At 36.9% G+C, this 27,574-nt stretch overlaps 1 protein-coding gene across 1 annotated transcript in view; it reads left to right on the top strand.

The window, feature by feature from the left end:
- The first annotated feature begins 318 nt into the window (after window positions 1–318).
- LOC150081174 (T-cell leukemia homeobox protein 3-like) overlaps window positions 319–27,574 on the top strand; it is a 187,689-nt gene continuing 160,433 nt past the window's right edge. Inside the window, exon 1 of the mRNA XM_090381349.1 lies at window positions 319–1,117. Within this exon, the coding sequence (XP_090237475.1) occupies window positions 631–1,117 (487 nt within the window). The 5' untranslated portion in view covers window positions 319–630. The remainder of the gene's footprint in view (window positions 1,118–27,574) is intronic.

The raw sequence follows: 27,574 nt of genomic DNA, 5'->3' as shown, positions 1-27,574 counted from the left end.
ACGCCGTAAGGAGCGCTGCGCGCGTCTGATAACAGTCCGCCGACCAATTGCAGAGCAGACGATCCTCCCGCCCGAGGCTCGTCTTCTCTTCGGTAACCGGAGATGCGGCTTGATTATAAACTCCGACTCGTTTGTTTCAGTCACAACCACCGATAACTGCACATAAAGGGGAGGGGCGCTGCCTACAGGAAATACACTCCTCTTCGCTGTTCCCCGTCGCCGAACCCCCTCAATTTAAAAAAATGGCACGGTCAAGTCGCTGAAGCCTCGAAGCTGCCGGTTCGTGTTGTTAGTTGTCAGGGACGTCTCGCTGAGGACAGCTGAACTTCGGCGTCTACATGTGTGTGTTTAGTAAACACGCTCCGCGAATGTGCCCCCTGCTGCTCTTGGGACATCGGCTGTTCGCTCATTTCAACATGGGTCAACTTTGGAAACGTGCATCGCTAACTGTTTGCTTCGGCAGAAAAATGAAAGAAATGGGATTGGTCTAAGATTTCATTATTACCGCTAAGAAAGAAAGAAAGAGGAAAAAATCCATCATTATTACTTACAACTGCCATCTGAACCCAAAGATAGTGAAGGCCAAGTAGCCGGGTCTCAGTTTCGTAATCTTATTTCGGAACTTAAACCATGGAAGAAGTGGATTGCATAGAAAATTCCGGGAGTCGCACAGGATCTGCTCACAGCGGGGGTTTACTTTCCCGCTCTCCTTCTGTTGCAGCCAACCCTTCGCCCACCCCACTTCATCCTCTGAACGGTGGCAAACCTCGGCTTTCGTTTAGCATCTCGAGACTTTTAGGCGACGAACGCGACAAGAAGCGAAGTTCTCCCAGCGACGAAGTCACGTGTACCACGTGCGACGTCCAGAGCCCTTCACCCCACGACGCGCTTTCGCCCGCTAACAGCACGTGCGGTTCGGGACTCCCTCCGTCGCTACTGGCGGAGATGAAAGCGTGTGTCCCCGGCATGATGACAAGTTTTGATCCGCTTCACAGAGGGAGCAATGGGGCGGTAATTAGGGTTCCGGCACACAGACCGACCCCCTTGCCGTATGCCACTGCAGCTTTTCCGTGGATGGGCCCTGCGGCACCAGCGCTCGTAAAGGATAGGTTACATGGTAAGTTGGAAAGCGATATATCTACCTATGTATATGTATACACCTTGATTTTTATTATTCCATTTAAGACTGTCGTTTATCTGCGTCGGGAAACTTTCTGGAAGAATTTCATTGCAGTTACAAAACAGTGTTGCACATACAAACGATAGCATTTAAAAAACGATTCGTTTACAACTATGCATTATCAGAAAACATAGAGAGAGAGAGAGAGAGAGAGAGAGAGAGAGAGAGAGAGAGAGAGAGAGAGAAGAATAAGGAACATTCAGATGAATGTTTGGACTGTGTTCCCGTGAGTTTTTCTCGATATCTAAGAAATGGTTGCCATCAACAGTTACAGCAAATGTGATCTGCTCAATGCTACGTACAAACTGAGGTCATACCTCACGTGTACAATAACTGTTTATAGTTACCCTAAATTTGTCGAGCTTTTAAAGAATCTCACTTTAAATTTACACAAGTTTCCAGATCCTCAAAATTAGGTGGACGTTTATTGTGGGAATATGTTTTATGCGTAGAGTTGAATCTGTTAAACCTGAGCTGCATCCACGTTATTGAATGTAATTCATTCAGTTTATCCTATTTGCAAATTCTAGGTTTGTGAGCATTAAAAACACACCGCTTTAGTCTTAAGAGGCATTTCAGTAAACATTTTCGAAAACATGTCAAACAATGGTCATGTGATGTTTTACCGATGATAGCTGGAAATAGGCAACGTTGCGCCAGGAGAAAATACTAAATATGCGCACCCCTCACCAATTATAGAATGCCTGTAGCCATATTTTGAATGGATTGTTACGCCCCTCACATTGTTGTTGCTCATCTGCTCCGCTCCTTTTCCGGCACTCTATTTACCAATCAAACATTCCTCTGTCAGCTAAATCAATCAAAACATATTTTTCATAAATATTAGCATTGTAGGAAATATTAATACTGCGTACAATTAAGTCAGGCCTACCCCCCTGTATCACTGCGTTCAGATCTAATATCATACAAAACTATTTATTATCGTAATATAAAATTAGCAGGCTTATATTTGGTTTTATATTGGCAGGTCATTGGCAATAATTACTGCAACTTATTGGCAATGATTAGTGCAACCAGGATTTGTTTGTCACACATTAAACATGCACTTTATAACGTGAAACTATAAATTCTAATTATAATATGTATTGAGTTGAAGAAATACGTATTAAATTCAAATACATAAAACTTTTAAAAAGGAAATTTACAATAATCGATGGCCAACCAGATTTTTTAAAAAATACTTTAAAATAATATTTTTAGATTGCTTATAGATCAGCATTTCAATTGTTATCTTCAAATACGACCACTAAACATGTTTGAAAGATTAGTGACAAAAAAAGCTCGTGTAATTAGCATTTCCTTTATTAGTATTTCCAACATCAGCAAAGAACTTGTCTTTGCTGATGCTGCTACTTTCGCCTCTCCTGTGATTTCTCCAAATTATTCTTGTAATTTTATTTATTTTTCATATTTCTCTGAATATGAGCAACTCTCTGAAACAGTTTAATCATTTTTTTTTTCTTTTATTTCGATTGCCACTTTCAGCGCCCTTTACAACTTTTGAAATAAACAACGCGAAAATTGTGGAGTGTGATAAAGCTCGACTGCCAAACAGATGCTTAAGCATGTCAAATACAAGTATCCGAATTAACCATATCAGATGGTCCAATTAGTTCGGATAATCGACGTCCCACTGTGTAAGAAGGATTCTTGTATATATTTTTAGATTAAAATCCCAAAATCGCTTCTTAGAAAAGAAGCGATTTTGGGATTAGATAAGACAGGACTTCAGTGATGATAAAGAGCATAAACTCTTCATGCTTTTTCTTCCCAATTATGATGAAATGTTTACTATGTGCAAATTCTAACGAAGCAATTATCAAAAATAATGGTTGTAGTGAACGTGGAATCTAATGTTGAGTTGCACGTAGGCTAAAGATCGAAAAGAAAAGGTTGATAGACAGGTAATCCCGGAACATCTGGTTGGGTTAAAAACTACCAATGAATCTTGAAAACAGTACAAATTCGAAATATGTGCACACAGCCTTCTTCAACTATTCAGTACTTCTCGAGAACATTTCCATATACAAAATGATGACGGGGTCTTCTTGCGTTTCCCTGAGAATTTCGCGTAAACTCATGTTTGTTTAGTCCCTGGATAAATTTTACCCCATTTGTATAAACGTTTCCAGTATTTTTCAGTTAAGTAGAATAAGAAAAATACTGTACTGTATATGGAAACTGAGATGGTGGTTGAATAAGACTTGCAAGGAGCTTTCTGTTGTTTTTGTGGAAACCGATTCTTAGTTTCATTATTTAATTAATTTTATTCATTATTATTTATGTATTAATTACTTTTTTATACTTCAATGTCATTTGAGTGCATCTAATTTTAATATTTATTTGCATTTTTAAAACCACCTATCAAAATACATCATTTCTTTTCTTATTTCTGTGTGAATGTTTACCCTCCTCCTATCTCATGCATATAATTTGAGTTACGGCCAAAATCTAAAGTTCTTGACGTGTGTTTTGGTCAGTATAATGCTCTAAACTTCCATTTCTCTGCTCGACCAGAACTCTACCTACCTACATTGACAAAATGAGAAATTAAAACTATTTGAAGTTTGTACAAAGTTTGCGCAGATGAAAACGAAGCTCGCAACTCACTTTCACTCCATATTGTGGTCAGTAAGCATCCGTATTGCATGATGTTACTGATTAATTATTTGATTAATAATTAATTCGATATTCACGTGACAGTAGATTGATGAATGGTGTTGATTCGCATAATCGTAAATTAGCGGTAGTAAAAATAATCGTTTATTAGTGTAATAAAGTATAAGCGAGATACCCCATCTGCAGTAAGTGGGCACAGAATTAATTTTCTTACATACAGTCAGCTACACAGAATTGCTCTTCTACCTAAGATGAAAAAGCTTTATATAACGAACTTCTGGTGGGGGGGAGTGCTTCAATCATTTCCTTATAATAAAGTTACAATAATAATAAACTTACAATAAAGTTTTTCTTTCTTTGTAAACATGCATTTTAGGCAATGCGGTGGACTTTGAAAATAATTTGTCCTGAATTTTTCATCAAAGCTGTTTCTTTAAACCGAGAGCGCTAATAATAAGTGAGAGCGCCGGATTTAGAAGTATTTTCGTTATAAAGATATTTCCCTTCGAACAGTTTCGTTTTAACACTAAAATCGAAAGCCTCCAGATAATAATAATTCCAAGTAGTGCAGATGAAGAGTGAATTTCATTCTCAGATTAGAAGATACTGATTGAGCACATTAGCGAAGTTACGGTAAAAATTATTTATTGACACAAGGTTTCTGATAACCATGGCTGCCACTCTGAGCTTTTAATTATTAATTTTTTACACAAATTTTTAATAACCAGGGTGCATAAGTACACGTGCCTTGAGTGACCGGGATTCAAATAAATGTTCTTAAACAGAACATTTATTTATTTATTTATTTATTTATCTGGATAATAATGTTCCTCTGTCCGGAACGCTCTTTGAACTGGAATAATTCAAAGACCAAGGAAGCTTTTGACATGATTCCTTTTGAATAGGTTTTATTTAGCGGCAAAATTAAGGGGGACCCAAAAATATTTCAACCCCCATGAAACTAACGAATGAAATTTTTTCATTCGTTAAACTAACTTACCGTTTGCTTTTGAAGAAAAGACAATTTCTTAGCTTTTGTCATCACAATCAACAGATTTCAAGGTCAGATTTTCTGTTTTTGTTCATGGACAAATTACGTAGTAGTTTCAGGATCCAGATAATGTTGTGCAAAATTTATAATTTTTTTTAAAGGACGACGTAGTCATACATGTAAAAAATTATGAAATTGCATTTAGTCCGTCCCACTGCCACCTTAGACAACAGCGAAGGGAGCCGAGGGAAAGGTTTTTGTAATTACTTCGATATTGATCTTTACTTCTCTGAAACAGTTTTGGCGAAATATTCGCCACGGATATTCTGGTGTGTGTGTGTGTGTGTGTGTGTGTGTGTGTATGCAAGAAACGTGGTATATTGAGTGGTTTCAGTGCATTCGAAAATAGCCAGACAACGTACCATTTGGGACACACTGTATTAACAATGAGGCAAAACTTTGTTCATAGTCATAATTACACTTCTGTTGAATTGGTTCGTATAAATTTGGATATTATATTTATAACATGTAAATTTGGTTATGTTGCATGAATTATCAAAGCTGCAAATGAAAGTTATTTGGATGAGACTTTCGATTAAACTGCATAATGCATTCTGTAGACAGGCCCTCTGTGGTGGAAATCATGATGAAGAGAAAAACTTAGATATGTCTCCAACCGATACTGTGAAAAAAGTTTGTGAAAAAAAATTGCCGAGAGCTATGCTCTTCTTTCTAAAAGAGCATAGTACCTTTCCCATTTTCTATTAAATTGCAACTTCTAAAACACAGGGGTGCCATTTATTTCTTGCCAATCCCCGCAAACTATTAATTAGCTGAAATAAATAAAAAAAATATATTCTTGCAGTTATTTTCCGGCCTTTATCAGGCCGGAAAAGCTTTAAAATCAATTTTATAATAATATTATTGTTTCCTAACAGATAATCAACCAGAGAATTCGCAGAGTTGCAAACAACGCGAGTTTTTTTGGGGGGATGTGGAGACGGAGTCAACCTTTATCGAGACCGACTAACTCGGTCACGAAGTGCAAAGGGCGGGGGAACAACAACAAAAACAAAACTATAATATTTATTCCTTCTTGACTACGGGACAAAAAAAAATTCAGATTATTTTTTTCGATGGCACCCAGGTTTATCACTTATAAACCTGGGTGCCGTCACTTATAAACCTGGGTGGCTGTATATGAAATGTCTGTGAATGTGTTCACTACTGGGTAAAATCTAGTAGTTATTCCTGAGATGGGCTATCTACACACTCCATTGAAAAGCCTTTTGGATATTGCCCGTGTCATCAACCGGAATCTAACCCAGACCTCCCCAGACGTGTGGCAGAGACGATGTATCGTTCCTACTAGACGTCCACGAAGGACGGAGTGGAAGGGCAACTATTTTAACAACTGTGCTACCAGGTGTGTAGCACAGTTGTTAAATTATGACTATGAGGCGTCAATATGTTGTGCCTGTAATTGCGTGTATTCTTCGGTCCGTTGCTTCTTGCTGGATGAAAAACACGAATTTTTGGGATTAAAAAAAAAAAAAAAACTCTCGCCTGAGATCGACTAATTCAGCCACGTTGTAGAAAAAAAAAAAAAAAAAAAAACGGCCATAAAAGTTCCTCCCATCAGTAACGGGATTCAAACCTAGGTGTTTACCATCCAGTGTAGGGAGGACAGTGACTATATGCACTGTGCCACTAGGGCCAGAACAGAATATAGGATGCAGCAATTATGTTCTATGTGCTTGGAACAGTGAACCTGAACCGTACCATGAGAAACAACAGACAGCGACATTTGCTGCCCCCCCCCCCCACAACTTTCAGATGGACAACACACTCAGGATAAAACGTTTTTCCGGGCGCCCTGCACATCCAGACACGTCCATCAGATTGGAAGAGCATGTAATGACGCATCGCTTCCCCCAGGACTGATTTCTACCGATCCACAGTCAGGTTCAACGTGCCTTGTTGTTGTTGTTGTTTTTGGTTTTTAGGACCATTAGCAACTAAGGCCATATTGCTCCGGTATATGCGGTAGTCATTCCCTGACCTTTCAGCATCCTCCGTATTTGGTAGGGACGGGCTCGAACCCCGGTCTAATCAAGAAGCGTGTGCTACGCACTGCTGCTCCTTCCCACCTGGCTACGGAGGCGCCTGACGTGCCAATGAGTGGGTATTTGTGTTTGTTGTCTGAACCTTTTGGGTTGCAGCTCTACCTTGAAAATTCAAGTCATGAAGTGGCCTGGAACAATTTTAAGTTTGCCTTTGGTCGATGGCATCTATTGTAGTGGGGTTTTAGGCACATCAGCAACTTAAGCCATATTGCACCGTATATAATATGTCTGTAAATTGCGTACGTTCGTTGGTTCGTTTGCTGAATGAAAAAAAAAAAAAAAAAACAATTTCCGGGTGAAAATCAATGGTGCTTTCGCCTGAAACTGACTAACCCATTCACGATGTGATAAAGATCCATAAAAATTTCTCGCTTCATTGATGGAACTCAGGTTTTTCCAGCCGTTGTAGGGAGGACGGTGATTATACCAACTGTGCTAAGGACGTCCACGAGAGCGTCGTTCGCCGCGGCTAATATTCTGGAGTTGGTTTCGATTTTGGGAGGAGCGGCTGAAGTTCAGAGTCTTCCGAAATCCAGTCCCTCACAAAGAGGCTTGATAAAACGAAATGACAAAAATTCAGCCACTCTGAAATTCAGCCACTCCTCCCAAAGAAAAATCGTGGGTGAATTGCATGACCCAACTATCATGTCACTCTTAAACTCTGTTAGTACTTTCCTTGTGGCTATCATTCAGAGTACACGATTAAAATGAATTCCGTACTAACATATTCGCACATTTCGTAATCACAACTTCCTGCACTCAGAGGAGTGTCCCATGAGTTTTCGTAGCATTGTGTACTTTACTTGTTGGAGATATTCATATTATCGTCAAATCTTGTAGCTCTTATTCTCATATTGTGTAGAAGTGTGCGTTCACGGACGGAAATATCCGGAATAAAACTCGCAGGAAGAAACCCTGGTCCTTCTTCCTGAGGCGCCTCCGAAGCCAGGAGCAGCAGTGCGTAGCACACGCTTCTTGATTAGACCGGGGTTCGAGCCCGTCACCACCAAATACAGAGGATGCGGAAAGGTCCGGGAATGATCACCGCATATCCCGGAGCAATATGGTCTTAGTTGCTAATGCTCCTAAAAAACAAGATAACAAATAACAACAATATTCATATTATCATTTTTATGGCATCAAATTTTCTAGCTCTTATTCTCATATTGTGTAGAAGTGTGCGTTCAAGGACGGAAACATCCGGAATAAAACACGCAGGAAGAAACCCTGGTCCTTTTTCCTGAGGCGCCTCCGTAGCCAGGTGGGCAGGAGCAGCAGTGCGTAGCACACGCTTCTTGATTAGACCGGGGTTCGAGCCCGTGACCACCAAATACGGAGGATGCGGAAAGGTCAGGGATTGACCACCGCATATCCCCGGAACAATATGGCCTTAGTTGCTAATGCTCCTAAAAACCAAATAACAACCTTCTTCCTGAGATTGCCTTACTATAGGCCGTAATGCAGAGGACGTTAGACTGGTCTTCAAGCGATGAGTTCTAAGACGTCTGTGCTTCGTTGTCAAACATGTATGCCTTTCTCTCCCCATTCTGCCCAACATCGATACACGATAAGCCCTCTTAGCAGAATAACCTCAACTTTGAGTCAAAATCTAATCTTTTCTGGTGTTCGATTCCTATCGACGACTGGAGGAATTTAAGTCCCTCTTCGTTCAAAGGTGTAGTTAATCGAATAGGTGGCGATGGCAGTTTCCATTCACACTATTCACGGCAATGTGAGGTATATTTCACTGGCACCTTTTACAATTCCATTTAACTCATTAAGTTTGGTACACATAGCTTGTGTTTGATATATGCCGTTCATTAAAAATATTTCATCTTCTTCTACCTGTTTAATTTTAAATGAGCTGTCCTGGCAGCACTGTTCAGAGAACGTCATATCTGACTGCACAAATAACCCCCAGCCCCTTTCATTTTCCGCTACCCTGAGTGGAAAATGAAAAAGGCGGTAGTATTACACAGTTGGCACGTTAATCTGAGATTACTGCTACCCATATGCAGTACCTTGCATTTGTCAATATTAAACTTCATTTGCATTTTTATAGTTTTTTTTCTAGATCTTGTTACAGTAGCATCCGTTGATTACTGTCATTAACCACCCGACCATCGTATCATCTGCAAACTTAGACATTGAGTTTGATATGCCTTCTTCAATACCATTGAAGATAAATATAGTTCAACAAAGGGCCAACACCGAAACCTGGGGGGAATCCACCAATAGCATTAGTCCAAGAAAAACAGTGTCCATTGATAACAACTCTCTGTCGTCTCCCACTCAACCATCCCTTTTTCCATGACAGTAACTTGCCCCTAATGCTGCACTTTTCGGTTAGTTTAGTTACGAAGAAATTTTTTGAGGGGAACATTTTCAACTTTTTTTTTTTTTTTTTTTATTTACTATAGGTATCCCTCGACTTTAACCAGAGTTCAGGAAGCCGCAGTCCTCAGTCCCTTAAGATTAACGAAATCGCGAACGGCAAATACTTTAAAGAAGTAAAAAAAAAAAAAAGAGTTCTTCTTTTAATTTATTTATATACTATAAATAAATAGTTCACTATAAAGTACGTAACGTTTTCGACTCCCACAAGAGATCGTACTCTGAACACACTTTTTTTTATCGTGTAGTTTCATAAGAGCAATAACGCGTGGTTTACGTAAACAATTATTATAAACAAATTTATTAACAAGTTTTTTAAGAACAACGCATTATGGCTATAACAATCAATGTGCCTAATTGTGAAATTATATATTCAATCGGTGTTGCGTTTGGGGGCTGCAGGCAGGGGAAAACCCACCAGGAAATGTTCCGGACCCATTCCGCCCCTGCACATACAGATACATTGTTTCATCTTAAAAAGTTGATTTTCCACTTCAGCCATAATCGCCCTCATGTAGTTGATTATTCAATGTGTTTCAGTTAAAAAAATAAAAAAATATACATTATCATTTCATTAAAGGGAAATGATAGTAACAGGCACTGTGTCTCGACTTTGTCGGCCTGTATTGAAGACTGCTTTTAAGCTCTCTGTCAATTTTGCCTTCAGCACCTCCCACATTAACTTCCCGATAGTCTGTCGTGCTGGCTGTGATTGATCAATCGCAAAACCAAACGAATGCGTATTTCATGTTGGAACTTTTTTGAGGTGAATTCGGCATCAATCAGAGCTGAATTATGAACAAGTGTTAAGAAATTTTCACGAGTTGCACCAGACTACCTCGAGGAAAACCATTTGTACAGCCCTGAAACACAGAATATTGTTAGCTTAATACGCTTTTAGCTTTTACCTCCTTCACGTCCTTCCACACTTTCCGTACATACTCGTTGTTGCTGTCGTTCTATAATTTATGTACGATAATTAAATGTCGTTCCATTATTCGTATTACCCTACTGGCCTTAGTTGCTAATGCTCCTAAAAACCAAATAACAACAAAAACATTACCCTACCAAAAGAATTCGGACACCCCATCACAATGCAGTGAATAGTGTGAATGGAAACTGCCATCGCCACCCGTTCGATTAACTACAGCTTCGAATGAAGAGGGACTTAAATTCCTCCAGTCGTCGATAAGAATCGAACTCAGATGTATGCAAAGCAAGAACAGGCATAAAATTGTTCAGGCAGTAGTAGAGATATCAAACCAAGCACAGCGAGTTGCAGCTTACTAAGTATCCAAGAGGGATTAATCGTGGAATGCCATACAGAAATTTATCAGTTGCGTGTGACAACTACACGTTTCAACTTTTTCAAAGCCAACTGTAGATGATGGAAGAATGAAGACGATTTAGGTGTTCGCAAATGGTCACTTGATCAAAAAAATAAAACAACTAAAAGTAGCGTATGGAATCGCCTATCCCTAAAAAAAAAGCGGTGAAAGCCAACCGAGCGACTTCCGTGGAAAAGCAGACTAGAGTACCAGTAAATGCATCTAGGATGCGTAGAGAGTATGGGATTGGATTTTATGACAGAGCAGCTGCTTAAAAACCGCTGCTTACATCACACCAACGAATACCAGAAGTCGTTTGCAGTAGTGACTAGAAATCGACTTTGGACCATGGCACAGTGGGAAATAGGTCATGAGGCGACGAATCGCTTTACACAGTCTTCTATTCAAACGATTGAAACGCGTGGAGAATGATTGCAGTATATAGCCTACGGCCAAGTGCTGCGTCTGCAGTGAAGTTCGAAGGGGAAGGGGTAATGGTATGGGCTGTTCTCTTGGTTCCGACTCGTATCTTTGGACAATTTCATGGTGCCCACACTCTGGCAGTGTTCTATAGAAATGGCTCCCCCATGCTCTGACGATAATGTTCCATCCATACATTATACCATGCACACTCCTCTCTCTGTGCTACGTTTGCACTGCTCTCTCTGTGCAAACGTAGCACAGAGTATGAACGTAGTATGAGAAAAATGAAAACGAAATTCTACTGAAAAAGCCACAGTAACCCATGTGAAAAAAACCCTGAACCTTCCACTGGAATCGGCTAACTACAGCCTTTGTAGTACATGTTGGTAAAAAGTTCTTATTCATGACTGGTGACGTACTACAGATGTAGAAGGGACTAATGTGGAAATATGTCTATGAGCCAATCGATAAGCTGTATTGCAGCGCCTCTGGAGGATATCTTGGAGGTTATTTGCTGCGTAATTGTGATGGCTAGCGCAAAAGAGTGAATTTCAAAGCTTGAGCGTGTCGTTTATTTAGTATAGATCTGCAGTCATTACGCCTGCAGTACGAAAATATACGTTACGAACCTGGGACAGCAGGGAATCGTTCCTGCTGGTCCCGTGTCATGGCCATCTATATCACTGGAAGTAATGTATTTTGACTCCTTTGTGAAATCCATGGATCCCTCTTTGCTGCATCTGCAAGATGAAACGGAAGGGCACATGCTTCCTGTAACGCTATTGATGGAGCCATGAGACCACTTGTTAGCTGAAATCTGCAATAATAATTATTTATTATTAATTTTATTCGTGAAAGAGGTAACCTAATAAATGGTATTTATTGAAACGTTATTTTTAACTTATTGATTTCAAACTTGCTGATAAGGAATTTTATTTTCCTTAACATGTAACGTATCCAAGCGTGGGAATTAATTAGTACAAAGCGTTTCAGCTGATCGTGGTTCAATTGTACATGACCATTAAATAGGACTGTTGATAACATTATTGTCAAATAACTATTTTTACAGCTTTTTGACCTAGATTGTCATGATGGACTGTAAACAGATATTATTATTTTTAAAGCTTTCTACGTAACTGAAATTTTGTTGAAATATTGTATTGTATTGTTATAAATCAGTTTATTGAAATAGATAAAACCATCAGGACAGAAAAAGACTCTACAGATTAAACACAATATGCAAACGAAATACTTCATACACTACAATTACATAAACTGCAATATCGTTTAAATTCCACTTTTACTCTCAGAAATTACTCCTCTTATAAATTCTGTAAGGGCAAAAATTTGTTCGTTAACCCATAATACATTTATTTTATGAATATAAAATTGCTTTCATTTTTTCATCATTTCAAGCGCTTAGCATAAAATTCCTTTATATAGCTTAGCAAAAATATTAGGTGTTTCCAGGGGTTCATTGGTTAATTTTAAGACGTCGGACTTAAAAAAAAAAAAAAATACTGTCTATCTTCTCCAATATTCTGTTCAATCCTTACATAAATTTATTGAACTACCCACACCCACCACAACATTAACTACGCAACTGTGATGGCTATCTGACTGAAAGCAAATTTTCTCACGTTTATCCTGCAACCATCCTTCTTCATATGAATTTATGCCTCCCTCAAGTCTGAGCAAGAGAAAGAATGCTATAAGCATTGAGCTTGCTCAATCCGGTCAAAGCCTTAAGCCTTCGACTTGAATGGATCAAGTGGATTTGAACTGATTGACACTCAATCAGATTGCACATGTCTAGTCTCCAGATGATGTAATTGCAGAACTGAAGTCTTTTCTTGGTAACAGTATTCTTTTGTGCCCGCCCATGACCAATCTCGTCGCCCTTTACTGCATCCGTTCGAACAGATCCACATTCTTTCTAAAATGAGGGTTCCAGACCTGTACGGAGTGCTGGAGATGTATTATAACCATGGCCTTATACTGCGAGATAATCACCTCCTTGACCCTGCTGGCAAATTTCCTGTAGTATATCATTGAAAAAACCCTCTGAGATGTCCCAGTAGTCCGTTTGTACTGTTAGAGACCTTCACATCTGCCTATGCAATTACACCCTATGTGTTTTTTGTTGTCCACTACACTGAGTATGGTACCACCCAGTTGGTACCTTATTCTAGGATTACTTCTGCCCATATGCAGCAAGTTGCACTTTTCAGTGTGAAATCTCAACTGCTGCTTCTTAGCTCATCTGCGTAATTTTTCTAGATATTGTTGCAGTAGCATACCTGATTCCCGCCATTGCCCTGGCGACCTTTGTATCATTAAGCCTGATACGTCTTCATCAATATCGTTAATAAATATAGAAAAGAAAAGTGGAGCTCAGAAACGAACCCTGATGGACTCCACTGATAACATTAGTTCAAGGATGGCAGTGCCCGTTAATAACCACTCATCTATCAATTATCCATCCCTTTCCGTAGTTTAACTTGCCTCCTAACACCACACTGTTTCAGTTTGTACAGCATTCTTTCATGGGTCAAACGCTTTTTTCAAATCTAAATATATGATGTCAAAATTGTTTTTTGCATCCAGTTCCTTTATTACTGCATCATATACAATCGGATTGGTCAGACATTATGCCCCATAACAAATTCATGTTATGATTGCCATATAACCGTCAAGATGAGCTTGTATTGCTTCTTTAATCGCTGATTACATTATTTTCCCCGGAACAGAAATCAAGCTAACAGGTCCGTAATTACTCACTTACAATTACCTTTGTAAATAGGGGAGACATTTGCACATCTCCAGTCTATGGGGACCTCCCCTGAATCCAAAGATAAGTTCGTAATTATAGCTAAAGGTTTTCTTACCGCTTTTGTTGCTTTTCATATAATTCGATATAATATCCTATCAGCCACAGGTGTTTGATGGGTTCTGTTATGCAACCAATAAAACAGTGCAGCAACTCGCGCGCACTCGCACACACCTTTCTAGTTTGGGACTGTCTTCTAATTTGAAATGCCAAAAAATCGAAAGTTGAGGTTCCGTGCACAGATATTGCGGTCCCTGTCGCGATGGTCGGGTTAGGTCAGCGAGACGGGTATCACATGGAGCAAGTTTATACCTGCGAACATTTTTCTTTTATAGAGAAATAAAAGCCAACAATTACTGTTGTGACAGATGTCAATGATTTTCAATTTACTCCGTCCTAACTTTATGCAATTCTTGAATAAACGTTATTCTGGCAGAGGCACCGTGTACGTTGTTCGGCCGCTGTATCACACATTAACATTACTAGCACTTAAGCACGCCACCACGAATAATGCAAGGTTGCCCTCGAACATCCCACAGTTACCATTCCATGCCTCATCGTTCCAGTCTGGCGTGTCTCCAATTTCGGGTCACTCGCATGGGAATTTTGAGCGATGAAAAACAAAGTTTCGAGGGGACGAAACCATGTGACCTTCTAGAACGACCGACTAGTTTGGCCACCGTTTTTTTTTTTTTTTTTTCGTCGGGGTAAGAGAAATATTAACGTCTTGACGATGGGAATTGAACAGAAGCCTTTCTCACAACGGTGCAGAAAAACAGAGGTAATATCGGTGTGGTAGCTATCACGACGGGCGCCCCACAAGAAAGTAACGTTGTCTTTCATTGGCAAATGGGAATCGAACCGAAACCTTTCTTTTTTTTTTTTGGCCCATGCGATTTAAGAGAGCAACAAATATGCAGTTTTCGAATAATAACACGCGTACATCAGTTGACGGAAAAAATATGACGTTAAATATTTCTTGTTACGCTGAATACACGAAATGTTAATAATACTTGTGGTTAAATTAATCGTTAATATTCATTAATACGTTGCTGCTGAATGTCAACAGCAACAGTTACGTATAAATGATTACATAGTCCTTAATTACTAATACCCACCGTGAAAAGATATTTCACAACCATTTCACGAGGTCAAATTTTGACAACCAATTAAAAGTCTGTTCACATCAGGGACTGTTACATAAAATAATCTTTAATAATAATATACACTATACATATTGATTATTGCAGATCTAAATAGCCCCGGAGCAAATTCTAGCATAATTCATTAAAATATTTTTATTAAAAAAGTACATCGAAGTCTCGCAGCTTAAAACAAACTGAAACAGAAAGCGTAAATGAAAATAATAGCACCTAATAAGCTTAAAAATACTAACATTTTTATCGATTGAAAAGCATAGAGGATAGAAATAGAATAATCGCAGCGATAATAAAGATCTCAACTGGGTCATCAACGGTACATTTTTCATGTTCCAACATTTGCAATTGCCGCAATGGAACCAGTTGTCTGCAAATGATTCTCCACAGATGATGCACTCTGTCTCATTTGCTGTAATTTCCAGAGATTCACAGCAAGGGACTTAACCTTCTTCAGCTTCATTAGTTGTAAAGTGAATTCAAAGAGCCACAGATCTTTTTTTTTTTTTTTTTTTTTTCAAGTTCAATTCCTTTTGCTTTAAGCATAAATCAGATATTTTGATTCTTCTCTACGAATATTTTGTAGGAGATTTTTTTCGATGAGTTCTTTTGTAATGGCTTTTTGAAATTTTTTCATATGACTTTTTTGTAGAAATTCGGATTTCACTTTTATACAGATTTTATTTTTTCCTCCTCTTCACTCCTTCTGTAGCTAGTCTCAGGTAGAGGATAAATTCTCCGATATTTGTTTGATTCATTTAGTTATAGGACTTCATATTGTAATTTGTGGCTGTAGGTTGATAACATTACGTTATAGACTACACAGTGTTAAATCTAAGTTAAATCACAGTGCGTATTGCATTTGCATGGATTCTTATAATATTAATAAATCGTTTTAAGTTCTCCTTTTTAGATCCTGGTAGGCGCTGTGCTCCCAGGGCTCTCTAAGCCCATGCACGAGCCACTTCCAGTTCGAGTTAGTTAATGGTGTTCGAATGTAGTTAATGGTGGGAATTCCTTACGCCGTTAATTTGCAACGTTGGAAATGGTGGAAACACATTTCTTGAAATATGTTATGCACGCTAAGAGAATCGACATACAAGCCGAATGACGTTCCAAATCAGGTTGAAAAAATAATAATAATTAAAAAAAAAAAAAAAAAACTAAAATTATGTCACAATTATTCGGTTAAGAGCACACATTCTTCAGGTTTTGTAAATATCTCCCTATTGACAGTAAAACTAATTGTGAGCCATTACTATACTGTCATCGAATGCTAGATTTCAGTAATGACCGGGCCACCGTTCTCCCCTGCTAATTACGATATGCATATTCATTTTCGATATGCATTTCATTTCTCTTATTCAAATTGATTGCTAATTGGTTACGCATTGTTCATCTTCAAATACACAAAAGCTTTTATAGGACTGAGTGCGCTGTATTCTGGCCTCCACACAGAAGACGGGAATGGGAGGGGAAGAACTTAAATGTTTGCTAAATGTTCTAACATAGTTAATAATAACAGCTCAAAATGGAAAATTTAAGAAACTGAACACTTGTCGTGATAAATGCGTGCTGAAAAAAAAGAAAAAAAAATGACTGTACGGAATTCAAAATTTCATTTACATCATATTATTATTATTTTTTTTTCACAGTTAAAATCTCCCCCAAATTATTCTTTTATAAATTTTATAAACAATACACCAATCTGAATTTATGGAGTCTTAAAGTGAAATTTTATTAACAATTTTAACTGTTTTAAGCAAACAAGCAGTAAAATGGTGAAAAATGCATCCGAATTGCAGTATTTTCATCATCATAAGAAGGGAAACACAAAGATCTCAAAAAGGTCATACATATTGCAACGAGTTTCTACATCGTAATATTTTTTACTACGTTGATTCTTAGTTTGATGATTGTTATGCACTATATGAATTTAAAAAAAAAATGTAACGAGATAATCCCACCATTAACTTCTTTATTGGTTGCTCCGCCATGTGACTGAACATTTAATTCACTGTTAATGTCGATTCAGTTAGTTTTATTTTTATCCTGGCTGCAGTTTTGTTTTAATGTAATGAATATTTGAGATGTCTGAGATGAATATTTGATGAGATGAACTGAGATGAGATATCTGAGATGAATATTTGACTGAAAGGATTTGATAAATTTCACTTAAATTCACCATTTTCAGATTGTAAAATATTATTCAAGATTAACCTTGAATCTTAAAGTTCATTTCCTATTTTAAGTATTTATTTCGTGTTTATAAGAAATTATTATTTTGATATAATTTGATCTCTCTCTCTCTCTCTCTCTCTCTCTCTCTCTCTCTCTTTCTCTCATACGATTTTGTTATTTTCAAAGATCTGGATAATTTGTTTAATGGTGGATTTAAGGTTAATATAGGTTTGAGCTATATTCGTAATTCGCTTGCAGAAATTATTATAAAATTTCACACGTGTATCAATTTTTTGATAAATTTATCGTCCCAGTTGCAGTAGTGTAAAAATAGACGTCAGTTTCATGAACTCTCATCTGAGCTGATTTCTCTTGATCCTCACTTTTCCAGTATTTGGAGAAGGCATCCAAATTAATAGCACGAAAGGACTTGAAGGTATTAATACATTCGAATTCAAAGTAAATACGATTTAAACTGAAACTCAGAAGAAGAAATGTCTTGTCACGATTATTTACTACCACGCGATTAACGCATCTCCTTTCTGAAATAAAATAAGTGAATTACAACAACGTCATTCAGATTTTTTTCTTTGTGATTGCGTGAGCCAGCCTTTGTTTCACGCCATATTTGTTGACCAGCCATCATTCCAATGCACCCTTTCAATATTACCCAAGCAGATAAAGGGAGAATGTAGTTCTATATTTTAAGAAAGAGGGATTGAATAGACATCAAACACTTATGCAATGTAATTTATCGATTTGTATTTGTACTCTTTTAACTACCTTCCATCTTCTATTACTGAAAGTTCCCTTAACTGAGGGCCTGCTTTTTTCTATTGCATGCTGTGTGGTTTAATATAACTGATAGCACAAGAACAAGCCGTTTTTCTTTCGATGATGTCCTGATGCTGACACACCCACCGTAAACGGTAGCTGTTCGTTTATTTTCCGTCCACCCTAATTACACGATCTTTCAGTCAAAAACTAACTGTACAGAATGTAGTGGTCATGAATCATGGAAAAGAAATCCATCGTTATGTATTTATACGGACGGGGGGGGGGAGAGCTGCTGCCTTACAAAAGCTTAATCTGCCTGCAACTCTCTTTCCTTTTCATTTATCTGACATATAGTGTTGCCATTAAAAGGGAGGGGAGATTGTTGGTGTATTTCAAGAACAAATCAAGACGTACGTAGGCGATGCGCACAATTAGCATTTTCATGAGCTCTTCATGTTTCCTGTAAGAAGTAATCAATTGACAGACTTAAAATGAAATTAATGCTAACGTCTTCTGCTTAAGTCGGAGTTGGGGATAATTATAGAGCTGTATACCTGCGTGGTCCCATTATTTTGATTACCCGAAGTCGCTATTGGCAAACTGTATTAAACAGGGATGGTAATGTGGAATAAAAAAAAATAATAATAATAAAGGAAACTAGATAACAAGAGCATCGTCAGATTTTTGACAACCGATTTGGGTCTCATTTTGTTGTTATGTAAAATTAGTATAAATATAGTGATTAAATGATTATTTTTTAGCTAACTAGAAAATTCGTTCCTTTTGTAAACGTTTCTTACCTGAGTCATAGACAACGGCATTATAACCAAGGATATTCCACGTAAATTTTAAAAATATAATTAGTTTATTGATCTATGTGCTCTAGAAAAAAAAAATTCCTACAACCAATAATGGATAATACGTATTACATTTCTGAGACGTTTCAGATCCCCAACTGGGATTTGGTTTTCCATTTTGTGAGAAAAGAGTGATCTTCTGAAAAAACGAGTGAATGAGTAAAATCCTCCCATTCGAAGTCGGTCACTCTGTTCTTACTAGACCCGAAAGCAGAGCCCGAAAAGTGGGTCCAGAAACGTCATTGGTTAATACTTAAATTTGTCTTTCACCAATACAAGACGCTGTACGTTGCACTGATTTCAATCATACTAGTGCATTACGAATTTCTGCCTGATTTGAATAGCTGCGCTTTAAAAGCTAAAACCCTTAACCATTCAGCGGTTCGTGAATAATTTCTGTCGTCAGAAATATTCCCAGTATTTTTGTAGTAACTACCTGTTTATTAAGAATTTTGGCAGAGGTTATGAATTGCAGGAACTCTATTAATCGTTGCAATGTAACGGTTACATTTTCTGCGCTATGCAGATGCGTCCATTTCATAGTGTTATAGCAAGAATATGGTGAGGATTCGGTGAAACGCAACCAATTATTTCATGGATTCTTATCATACAATCTTGTAAAGAAGCATTACAAGGATGATGCTTCTTTCGTTAAAAAAAAATAATAATAAATGTAGAATATGCAGGGGGAAAAACCATAAAGCTCACCGAGACTGTATTTCGACTTAATGCACTTACGCCCACACCCATTTTTGCTAAGCTCTCATTAACGGGATAACAGCATGGATGCATCCGCTTTAGCAACCTGATCTAGTACTGCGCGAATTTGTTGTTTTATCGAAAGTAAAATCAAAGTTGCTAAAATAGTGTTTTTGGGTGATTTCTTGGTGCATTGTCAATTCCGCTAATATTACATTGGTTCCTATGAAATAAGTATGATAAAAGAATCACATAGAGATGTATCACTCTTTTATCAGGCTGGTTCTGTTTGTACAAATGTGTACCCGTGAATACACATTTCTTCTGTTTGTACAAATGTGTATTCACGGGTAGGTATGCATATTGTGCGCTTTGAAAAATCCTGCTTTTAACTCACAGTAAAATCACTCACGGCAAAGAATGTTGCTCTCTTCGCCTCATAACTACACAGCCATTTGGAGATGGTTTTAAAGTTTTTTCTAGTCTTCCATGGAAACATGAAATTACTTTTCGAACAATCGTTGTCAAAAAATAGACTGTCCGTGGCTTCCGCTTTTGAAAAACAACATTGGTCAAGCACTTTCACTGATTTTCGAAAATAAAAATTCTCCCAAAATCATTTTAAGAAACATAAATACAGTAAAATCTTGCTTTAACAACTGAAGACTTAACCATGTGGGAGTAAGGCCTGTCCTCTTCTGTTGTTTGTTCAAGGAATGAAGTATTTCTAAACAGAAATACTTCATTTCTGTTTAGAAATACTTTTAGTTTAATGTTATAAAGTTTAATAACCTCTAATAGTTGATAGCAAAGCATTAGAGAAATGGAATAAGATTCGTTATTATCGAACAGGAAGTACATTTCTCAAATCCACAGTGGATTTAAGATAATAAAACGAAGTCATCATGACATACAGTATTTTCTTAAGATTTCAGAATCGTTTCGTTGATTGCGTAAAAAAAAGTAAAATTAAAAGAAACTGCACTGAAAATACCCGTAGTCCAATGTGATCCGGGCTGATCAAATTTCAGAATACTCTTTAGCTCTTTGCTGAAACACTAATCAGGAGAACTGCATTTTATAAACGAGTACATATTTATTTAATTTTAAACACATGCCACAATTTGTGGCCTGCAATACCTTTCTGGAATCGTGTAGGAGGTACGTACACATCACGGTAAGTCTCAAAGAAGTCTTATACCCACTAAGCGTGCGTATTAGTAATACTTGTAAATTTTAATGCCATATTTTCGAATGATTACATTTTGCAAGTGGTTGAAACAGAACGTATTTATATATTTCATTTACCAAAATTTAATTTTATTTCTCGAATGCTAATGAATGTTCTGAGACGCTAATTCACTGCAAGAATTGCGTTACAGCAAAATATTGAGCAAAATAACACTAGGATAAATCTGTTCAACGTGACTCCTGGGACTGGATCCAAATGTATTTATAAAAGATGAGAGGAATGAGAAATCTCATTAGCGCCTTTTCCAAGTAGATAAATCTCTCAATTGCAAGGAATAAGTTTACGACAAAATAGATTGCTTCGGGTAATAGTTGAAGGGTTATGGCAAATGTACACTCTACTGAACTGCACTTCTCTACGAGGGAAATTAGAGTTTTTAAAAAGTGGTAAGCGGACCTGTTTCTGCATTTATTTTGTCTCTTTTTTTTTTTACTATTTGCCATAAAACATTTAAGTTTTATAGCAAATAAAACAAATTTGTTATTTGCAAACCAGTGATTCCATTGCTTTCAGCAAGCTCTTGTCAATACAAAAAGGAAAAGTGGTGAGATGTTAAGCCGTGTACTTGACAAAGCATGTGATGAGATTTCGCTAGTTGTTTTTGAACACTCATTTAAATGTCTTTATCGATGGCAGGAAACAGGTGAAGGAAACCAGGTGCCTGTGCCATCTCGTTGTTTCAAGTATTCAGCTGACAAGAGAGTCTGCTCCAAAGTATGGGAAAACAGGAGTGTTCGTTTTTCTGTTTGGGTTTACGAGGTAAGATCATGGATTAAACTTTTACACATATTATATGTAACTAGCGCATAACTTGCTACATAATGAGGGCAAAAATTGAATCCGAACTTAAATTTTAAAATCAAGTTTAAATATGAGTTTATACTTCTTATTAAAAGTTTAAATTACGAGAGAACTTTTTTTTAGATTTTCTTTATGTATCTCGATCTTGCAATTTTTTTCTACCTTATGTAGTTGTGCTAGAGTGTAAACAAAAATTTTATTTTATAAGTTTTTTTTTTTTTTTTTTTTTATGACTGTTTTCAAATTCCTTAGGAGTGCCTCCTTAGCCAGATGGGAAGGAGCAGCAGTGCGTAACACACGCTTCTTGATTAGACTGGGGTTTGAGCCCATCACCACCAAATACGGAGGATGCGGAAAGGTCAGGGAATGACCACCGCGTATCCCGGAGAAATATGGCCTTAGTTGCTAATGCTCCTAAAAACCAAATAACATAACATAACATCCAAATTCCTTCATTATCGGATTATTATTGGCTCATGGTTCTCCCTATGTCATATAACCACTCATATTTGTGCTTATGCTTAGCAATCGTAATATCATACAATTTTCATGAAATAAAAAAGGCAGAGAGAGAGAGAGAGAGAGAGAGAGAGAGAGAGAGATGATCAGTTGACGTTTACGTTTTTCTTTATGTCCTCGACGTCCTGAAATCTTTCCTATTTCTTTGAGGGAAGTTTTCATCTTGTGAAAGAGGAAGAAGTCCACTAGTGATAGATTGGAGTAGTAGGGTGGATGGTTAATCTATATAATGCCACGTTTCATCACAAATGTGGAAAGTGCGGAATAGGAGGTGGCATTGTGGTGTAACAACAACCAGCGGCCTTTCTATTGAAATTTCAACCTCACCCAGGAAATGCTTTCAGTAGTCTTTTAAGCAGCTGTTCGTAGACGCAGTATCTCTCCCTTTCTGGTCCAAATCCTTTTGGATCATACCCTCTTTGTCGAAAAGCATGAACAGTATCGTCTTGAGTTCTGTAAACGAATCATCTCCAGTAACAACACAGTCGAGTAAATTAGGATTGTCTTGACAAGTCTGGATGAAGTCTTAGCATGATGACAACCTTCGTTGCTTCTACTCTTCTGTGAGACAGCGCAGCAAAAATTTTGACTTTCTTTTTCCCTAAATTTTCATGCAGAATTTATTTCACGAATCGTCTCCTTATTTATATCCGACTCATCGGCCATCATTCTTAGTGTCAAACGACGATCTCTTGCGACAATTTCCCGTCCTTTTGCAACACTGTCCTCGTTTCGAGAGTTTGACTTCTTGGGTTATCGGGGCATCCTCACTTCCGCCTTGGAACCGCTTATAGCACTCAAATACACTGTACAACTTAACGTTTCATCACCTTAAACAATTTTTAACATTTCGTACATTCCAGTTGCAGATTTTTAAAGGAAAACCTTATATTCGTCTGTTGCTCCATTGCAAAATAGTGACACGGAACGTTAATGCTACTAACGAAACTGGTTGTTACTTGCAGCCTGCCAATCTCTGTACCACCATCTGTTGGAGGAAGTTTGAAGTACAACAAACCGTTTGTTTTCCGTTCGCACTATACTGAAAATAAAAACCACTTCAATCTGTATTGAACCATTATAATCGCCTAAGATTGCAAGTCTTACACATTATAAACAGTAAACACATCTATAAGCATCTCAAACAGCATAAACATTAGGTCACAAACATGACCCAATGTTCATACTGTGACAAACTAATTTGGGCTTTTATGGAAGTGATATAATGCATCAGCGGTTTTCTGATTTAATTTTGGAATTAAAATCGCAATACACAACGGATTTAAAAATCGCATACCTAGTGAAAGTAAAAAGTGTATGATAAATGCAAATCCGTTTTCTTATAAATTATCTAAGTAATGTTTGTTTGACTGGAAATATTTGTCTCAAGGGTAGAAGCATCATTTTGGCAACTAGATGCCGGGGATATATACGAGTATTAATACACACACGCACACAGGGAACGCACATGTGTTGCATGCTCATAGTTAATTTATGGTACACGGATTCATAACTACATCTTCAAACACTCAAATTTCATAAGGGAAATGGAACTTTTCCCTTATGAAATTTGAATGTTCCTCTTGCAAACCAAATCAGCATCTATTCTAATACATGCAATTCACAACCACACAAACTATTCGAGGGTTTAGTGTCAGATTACGTTAACTAAAAAATCATTTTGTAGTTGATGTTTTTGTAATTAACCAAGAAAAAATAATGTTACATATTTTTCTTGGTTTACCGGAAATGTGCTTATAGCCCAAGCTAACTTACAAACCACTAGAGAAATACATTTCTATGACATGATATGCATTTTTATTTGTATAAAGTTAAACTAAAGTTGTCTCAAAACAAAAATGCAATTTTGTAGTTATCTTAGTGTCAGTTGTCTGACATTAAGCCATCGTATTCCAACTCTAAATGAAATGTTTAATCTTTTAAAATAATTATTTTCATTATTAAATCAGGAAACAACGCAATTCAGAGGCAGAATACATGCTGGTTTGGTTTGCACGAGGAACACTGAAATATCTTAAAAAGGAAAAGGAACTTTTCCTCGTGTAAAAATATTTTGTTATATTTAACTTATATCATGGTTACTGAAAATTTTGCTTTAACTCTAAGACCTGTTTAACCTATTAATCATATAACTAACCATTTAATCCTTTTTATTCATCCTTTGGCTCCCCAGCCAAGGTCTACTAGTTTTTAAAAAGTGTATTTTTTTATTCAGGCGTGATTAAAATAATTTTACGATTAAGATCTTTTTAATTTTTAGGATCTCAGTTTATCTCTTTATGCATCACTTTAACCCATTGTCTTTGAATAATGCTTTTTAATATACTTTCTTTGTGGGTTATAATCGGATTGTATTTATGCTAGTGACTGCATTCTGTTTAATGTGTACACGTTATTACAAGCTCGCTCTTGCTTTGGTGTTCTCATTAGTATGCCTTTTGACTTGAAACCAACGTCCATTGCCGATTAAAATCCTGATCATTGGAGTGCAATAAACACTTCCTTGGGAAAACAATGCCGAAACAAGATCAGTCGGAATGGAGAGGTTTTTATTTATGTACCAAAGTACACACCTGAGAAATTCATCTGTTGCAAAAATGTAGGAAATAGAATTTTTTCCCTTTAAAATAATGCTGTGGATTCTTCTAAAAAGAATTTACAGTCACATATTGATTTGACAATAGTGAAATTATAGTATCCTTATAATTGATTTGAGTAATTTACTTTTATTGTTATTACCTTATACGAATATTTCAATTTCGATTCTTTAATGATTTTATTTAGCTTTCTTAACTCTTTTAATAAGTAATAAAAAATGTTTAATTACACCATTAAATAATCCATCGATTTTTTTTTTTTAAAGTAATGCATGTGCATTCTGAATATTTGTGAAAAAATCGCTTTTCCGTTTTAGTAAGAATCCTCCTTTTCCTCTACTCTAAACATTTTTAAGCGAATAAAATAATCATCAATTTCTGGTCCATAACGAGCGGTTTCCCCTTTTTTTCTTCAACTTCTCTTTGAAGGTGAGAATTTCAGGAGATATTTTTCACGTGGCTGTCTAAGGAAACGAGTAGAATTTCTTCTCCAGACCGTTTTTGATAAATGTTCTTCGGAGAACAATAAACCAAGAGATGTGTCTGATCACGTGGTAGAACAGTATTTTAATCTTCTAATACGCGACTTTCGTGTATTTGTATACATAAATCTTTACTTAACGATGGATACGATCTTCAGTGTGCTCGCCAAGTACTTAAAAATTAGCACTTGTAACAGCCATCGTGTGTCATCAAGGGCTTCTAATTATGTCCGCTGACGCCTTGTTGTCTCAAAGTTTTTACGAACTACGATATACAGGCACGTTGAAAGCAGATGGTGTTGCCGATTAACATGTTTTGAATCGCCTGTTTTCATTGGCGGCAAATGGATTGACGACCTTCCTATTTTTTTCTAATGGTGAATGGTATCGAAGATTTGTATCATTTAAAAGAAACACTTCTTGTCGTATTCTGAAATCGCAGAGAAAGATAGAGAGATTTTTCTCCTTACAATAATGCATAAGAAGCACCTAATGCGCTCAAAATTTATAAAGCTGAGTATTTTCTTATATTATGATAAAAGAAAAAAGCGAGTCGAATTAATTACGTTTAGTACTGTATTTATATATACACGTTTATACACTGTTTAGTGGAAAAAATTACAACGCTAGTACAAGTCTCATTCATGATTTTCACATGTATATAGTTTTTGTTTATTTGTAAACGAATACATTTTATGCACAAAGTGGACTTCGAAAATAATTCGTTGTGCTGAAATTTTCGTTAAAACTGTTTCCTTCAAAGTGCCTTAGAAAGCATTAATAATGAGGGAAATCGTTCGGAACCCGGATATATTTCATCGAAGCAAAATTTTCGTTATAACGGTATTCGTTGTAGCAGGATTTTATTGTACTTCTTTCTATTTTTCTTTCGGATAATCTTTATTATTGCAAATAAAATAAATGTAATAAAATTTTCTCAGTGGAATACATACGATGTAATAATATAAAGTGATAAGAAAATGATATAAAGTTTATATTATTTTCTTAACTGTGCTCCAATTTATTATTGGCTTATATTATAAACCAATAATAAATTGGAGCACAGTTTTTTTTTTTTTTCAGTAAATGTGGACCATCCTAAAATCCTGTTGACCAAGCAGATCAGCAATTTCTGCCAATGCATTTTCGCTTAGTTAAGTGCAGTTTCAGGTCACCTGCAGGAAAATAATTTCATCCCTCCTAAGGCGGTTAACGAAAAAAATGGAGACCAAGTTGTAACGCAAAACATTATTTACTCAAACGTTTTAAACTCGTACCCCCGTCGGACCTTTCTAAATGACGAACCTATTTGCTTCAGCCAAAAAAAAAAAAAAAAAAATCTTGACCCGTGATCAACAACACGCTGCCCAAAAGTGATATACAGGAGATATAATCTTATGTTGATTCCTAAAATTTTACCCACGCTTGTTCCAGTTTCACCTGTCTCCCAGCGCGAATATACCTCCCTCACTCAACTTTCTTATTCCTTCAAGGCTCTTAAACATCCCGATTAGGTCACCCCTACTGTATTTAATCTCCAAGCCCTACAGCCCATTTTCCCCCCTTTTTGTTTAAGTGTGAAATCCTCTAGACCTAAGTACAATATTCCAATATTTGGTGATTCTAGTGATTTGTGTAATTATCATGGTGATTCTCGACATACTGGCTCACTTTGAAATCTTCGCACGCCTCACCAATGGGAGCGAGTTTGAAAAACCACCGCTGTAGGCAGACTGAATGTTTTCGTGTCTGTTCAATGGAACTAGTTTATCAACGGAATACCTAAGGCTGCTAAAGAACGTAATTTCCATCTCAACCCACCCCTCTGTCTGTCTGTCTCTCTCTCTCTCTCTAAATGTTCCAAATTAAACATTTTTAGTTCGCTCGAGGATGGTTTCGAGTTTGATCCTAAGCGGGCTCTGGAACCTCTCTTCATCTTATTGGCCTATTTAAAAGAAATTTTGCAAGTTAATACAAGTATTACGTTTAAATAACCTGCAGTCATGATGGAATGTTATATTTTTTAAGTATACTTAAACCATACAAACTGTTGCAAGATTACAAGAAGTCAAATAAATATAATATTCCTACAGTCATGGACCAAATGGGAGGGAAGGGGGTGGAATCCTGAAAAATTTTAAATGGATATAAAAAGAAGGAAAAGTACAAAATGTTAGTGAGACGTCAAGTCTCCTTTCACGCATAAACATATCCCAAATAAATTATATAACTGACTGAATCTGGGTTATCCAGCGAAACGATATGTCCCCTTTACTCCACTAAAGTTCCACAAAACGAAATGAATTTGAAAAAAAAAAT

Source organism: Mastigoproctus giganteus, chromosome 9 (genome assembly GCF_048544385.1).
Source record: "Mastigoproctus giganteus isolate SK-2022 chromosome 9, ASM4854438v1, whole genome shotgun sequence".
NCBI classification, from domain to species: Eukaryota; Metazoa; Arthropoda; class Arachnida; order Uropygi; family Thelyphonidae; genus Mastigoproctus; species Mastigoproctus giganteus.
The sequence above is the reverse complement of the archived record's forward strand: the minus strand, read 5'-3'. Positions and strand labels throughout refer to the sequence as shown.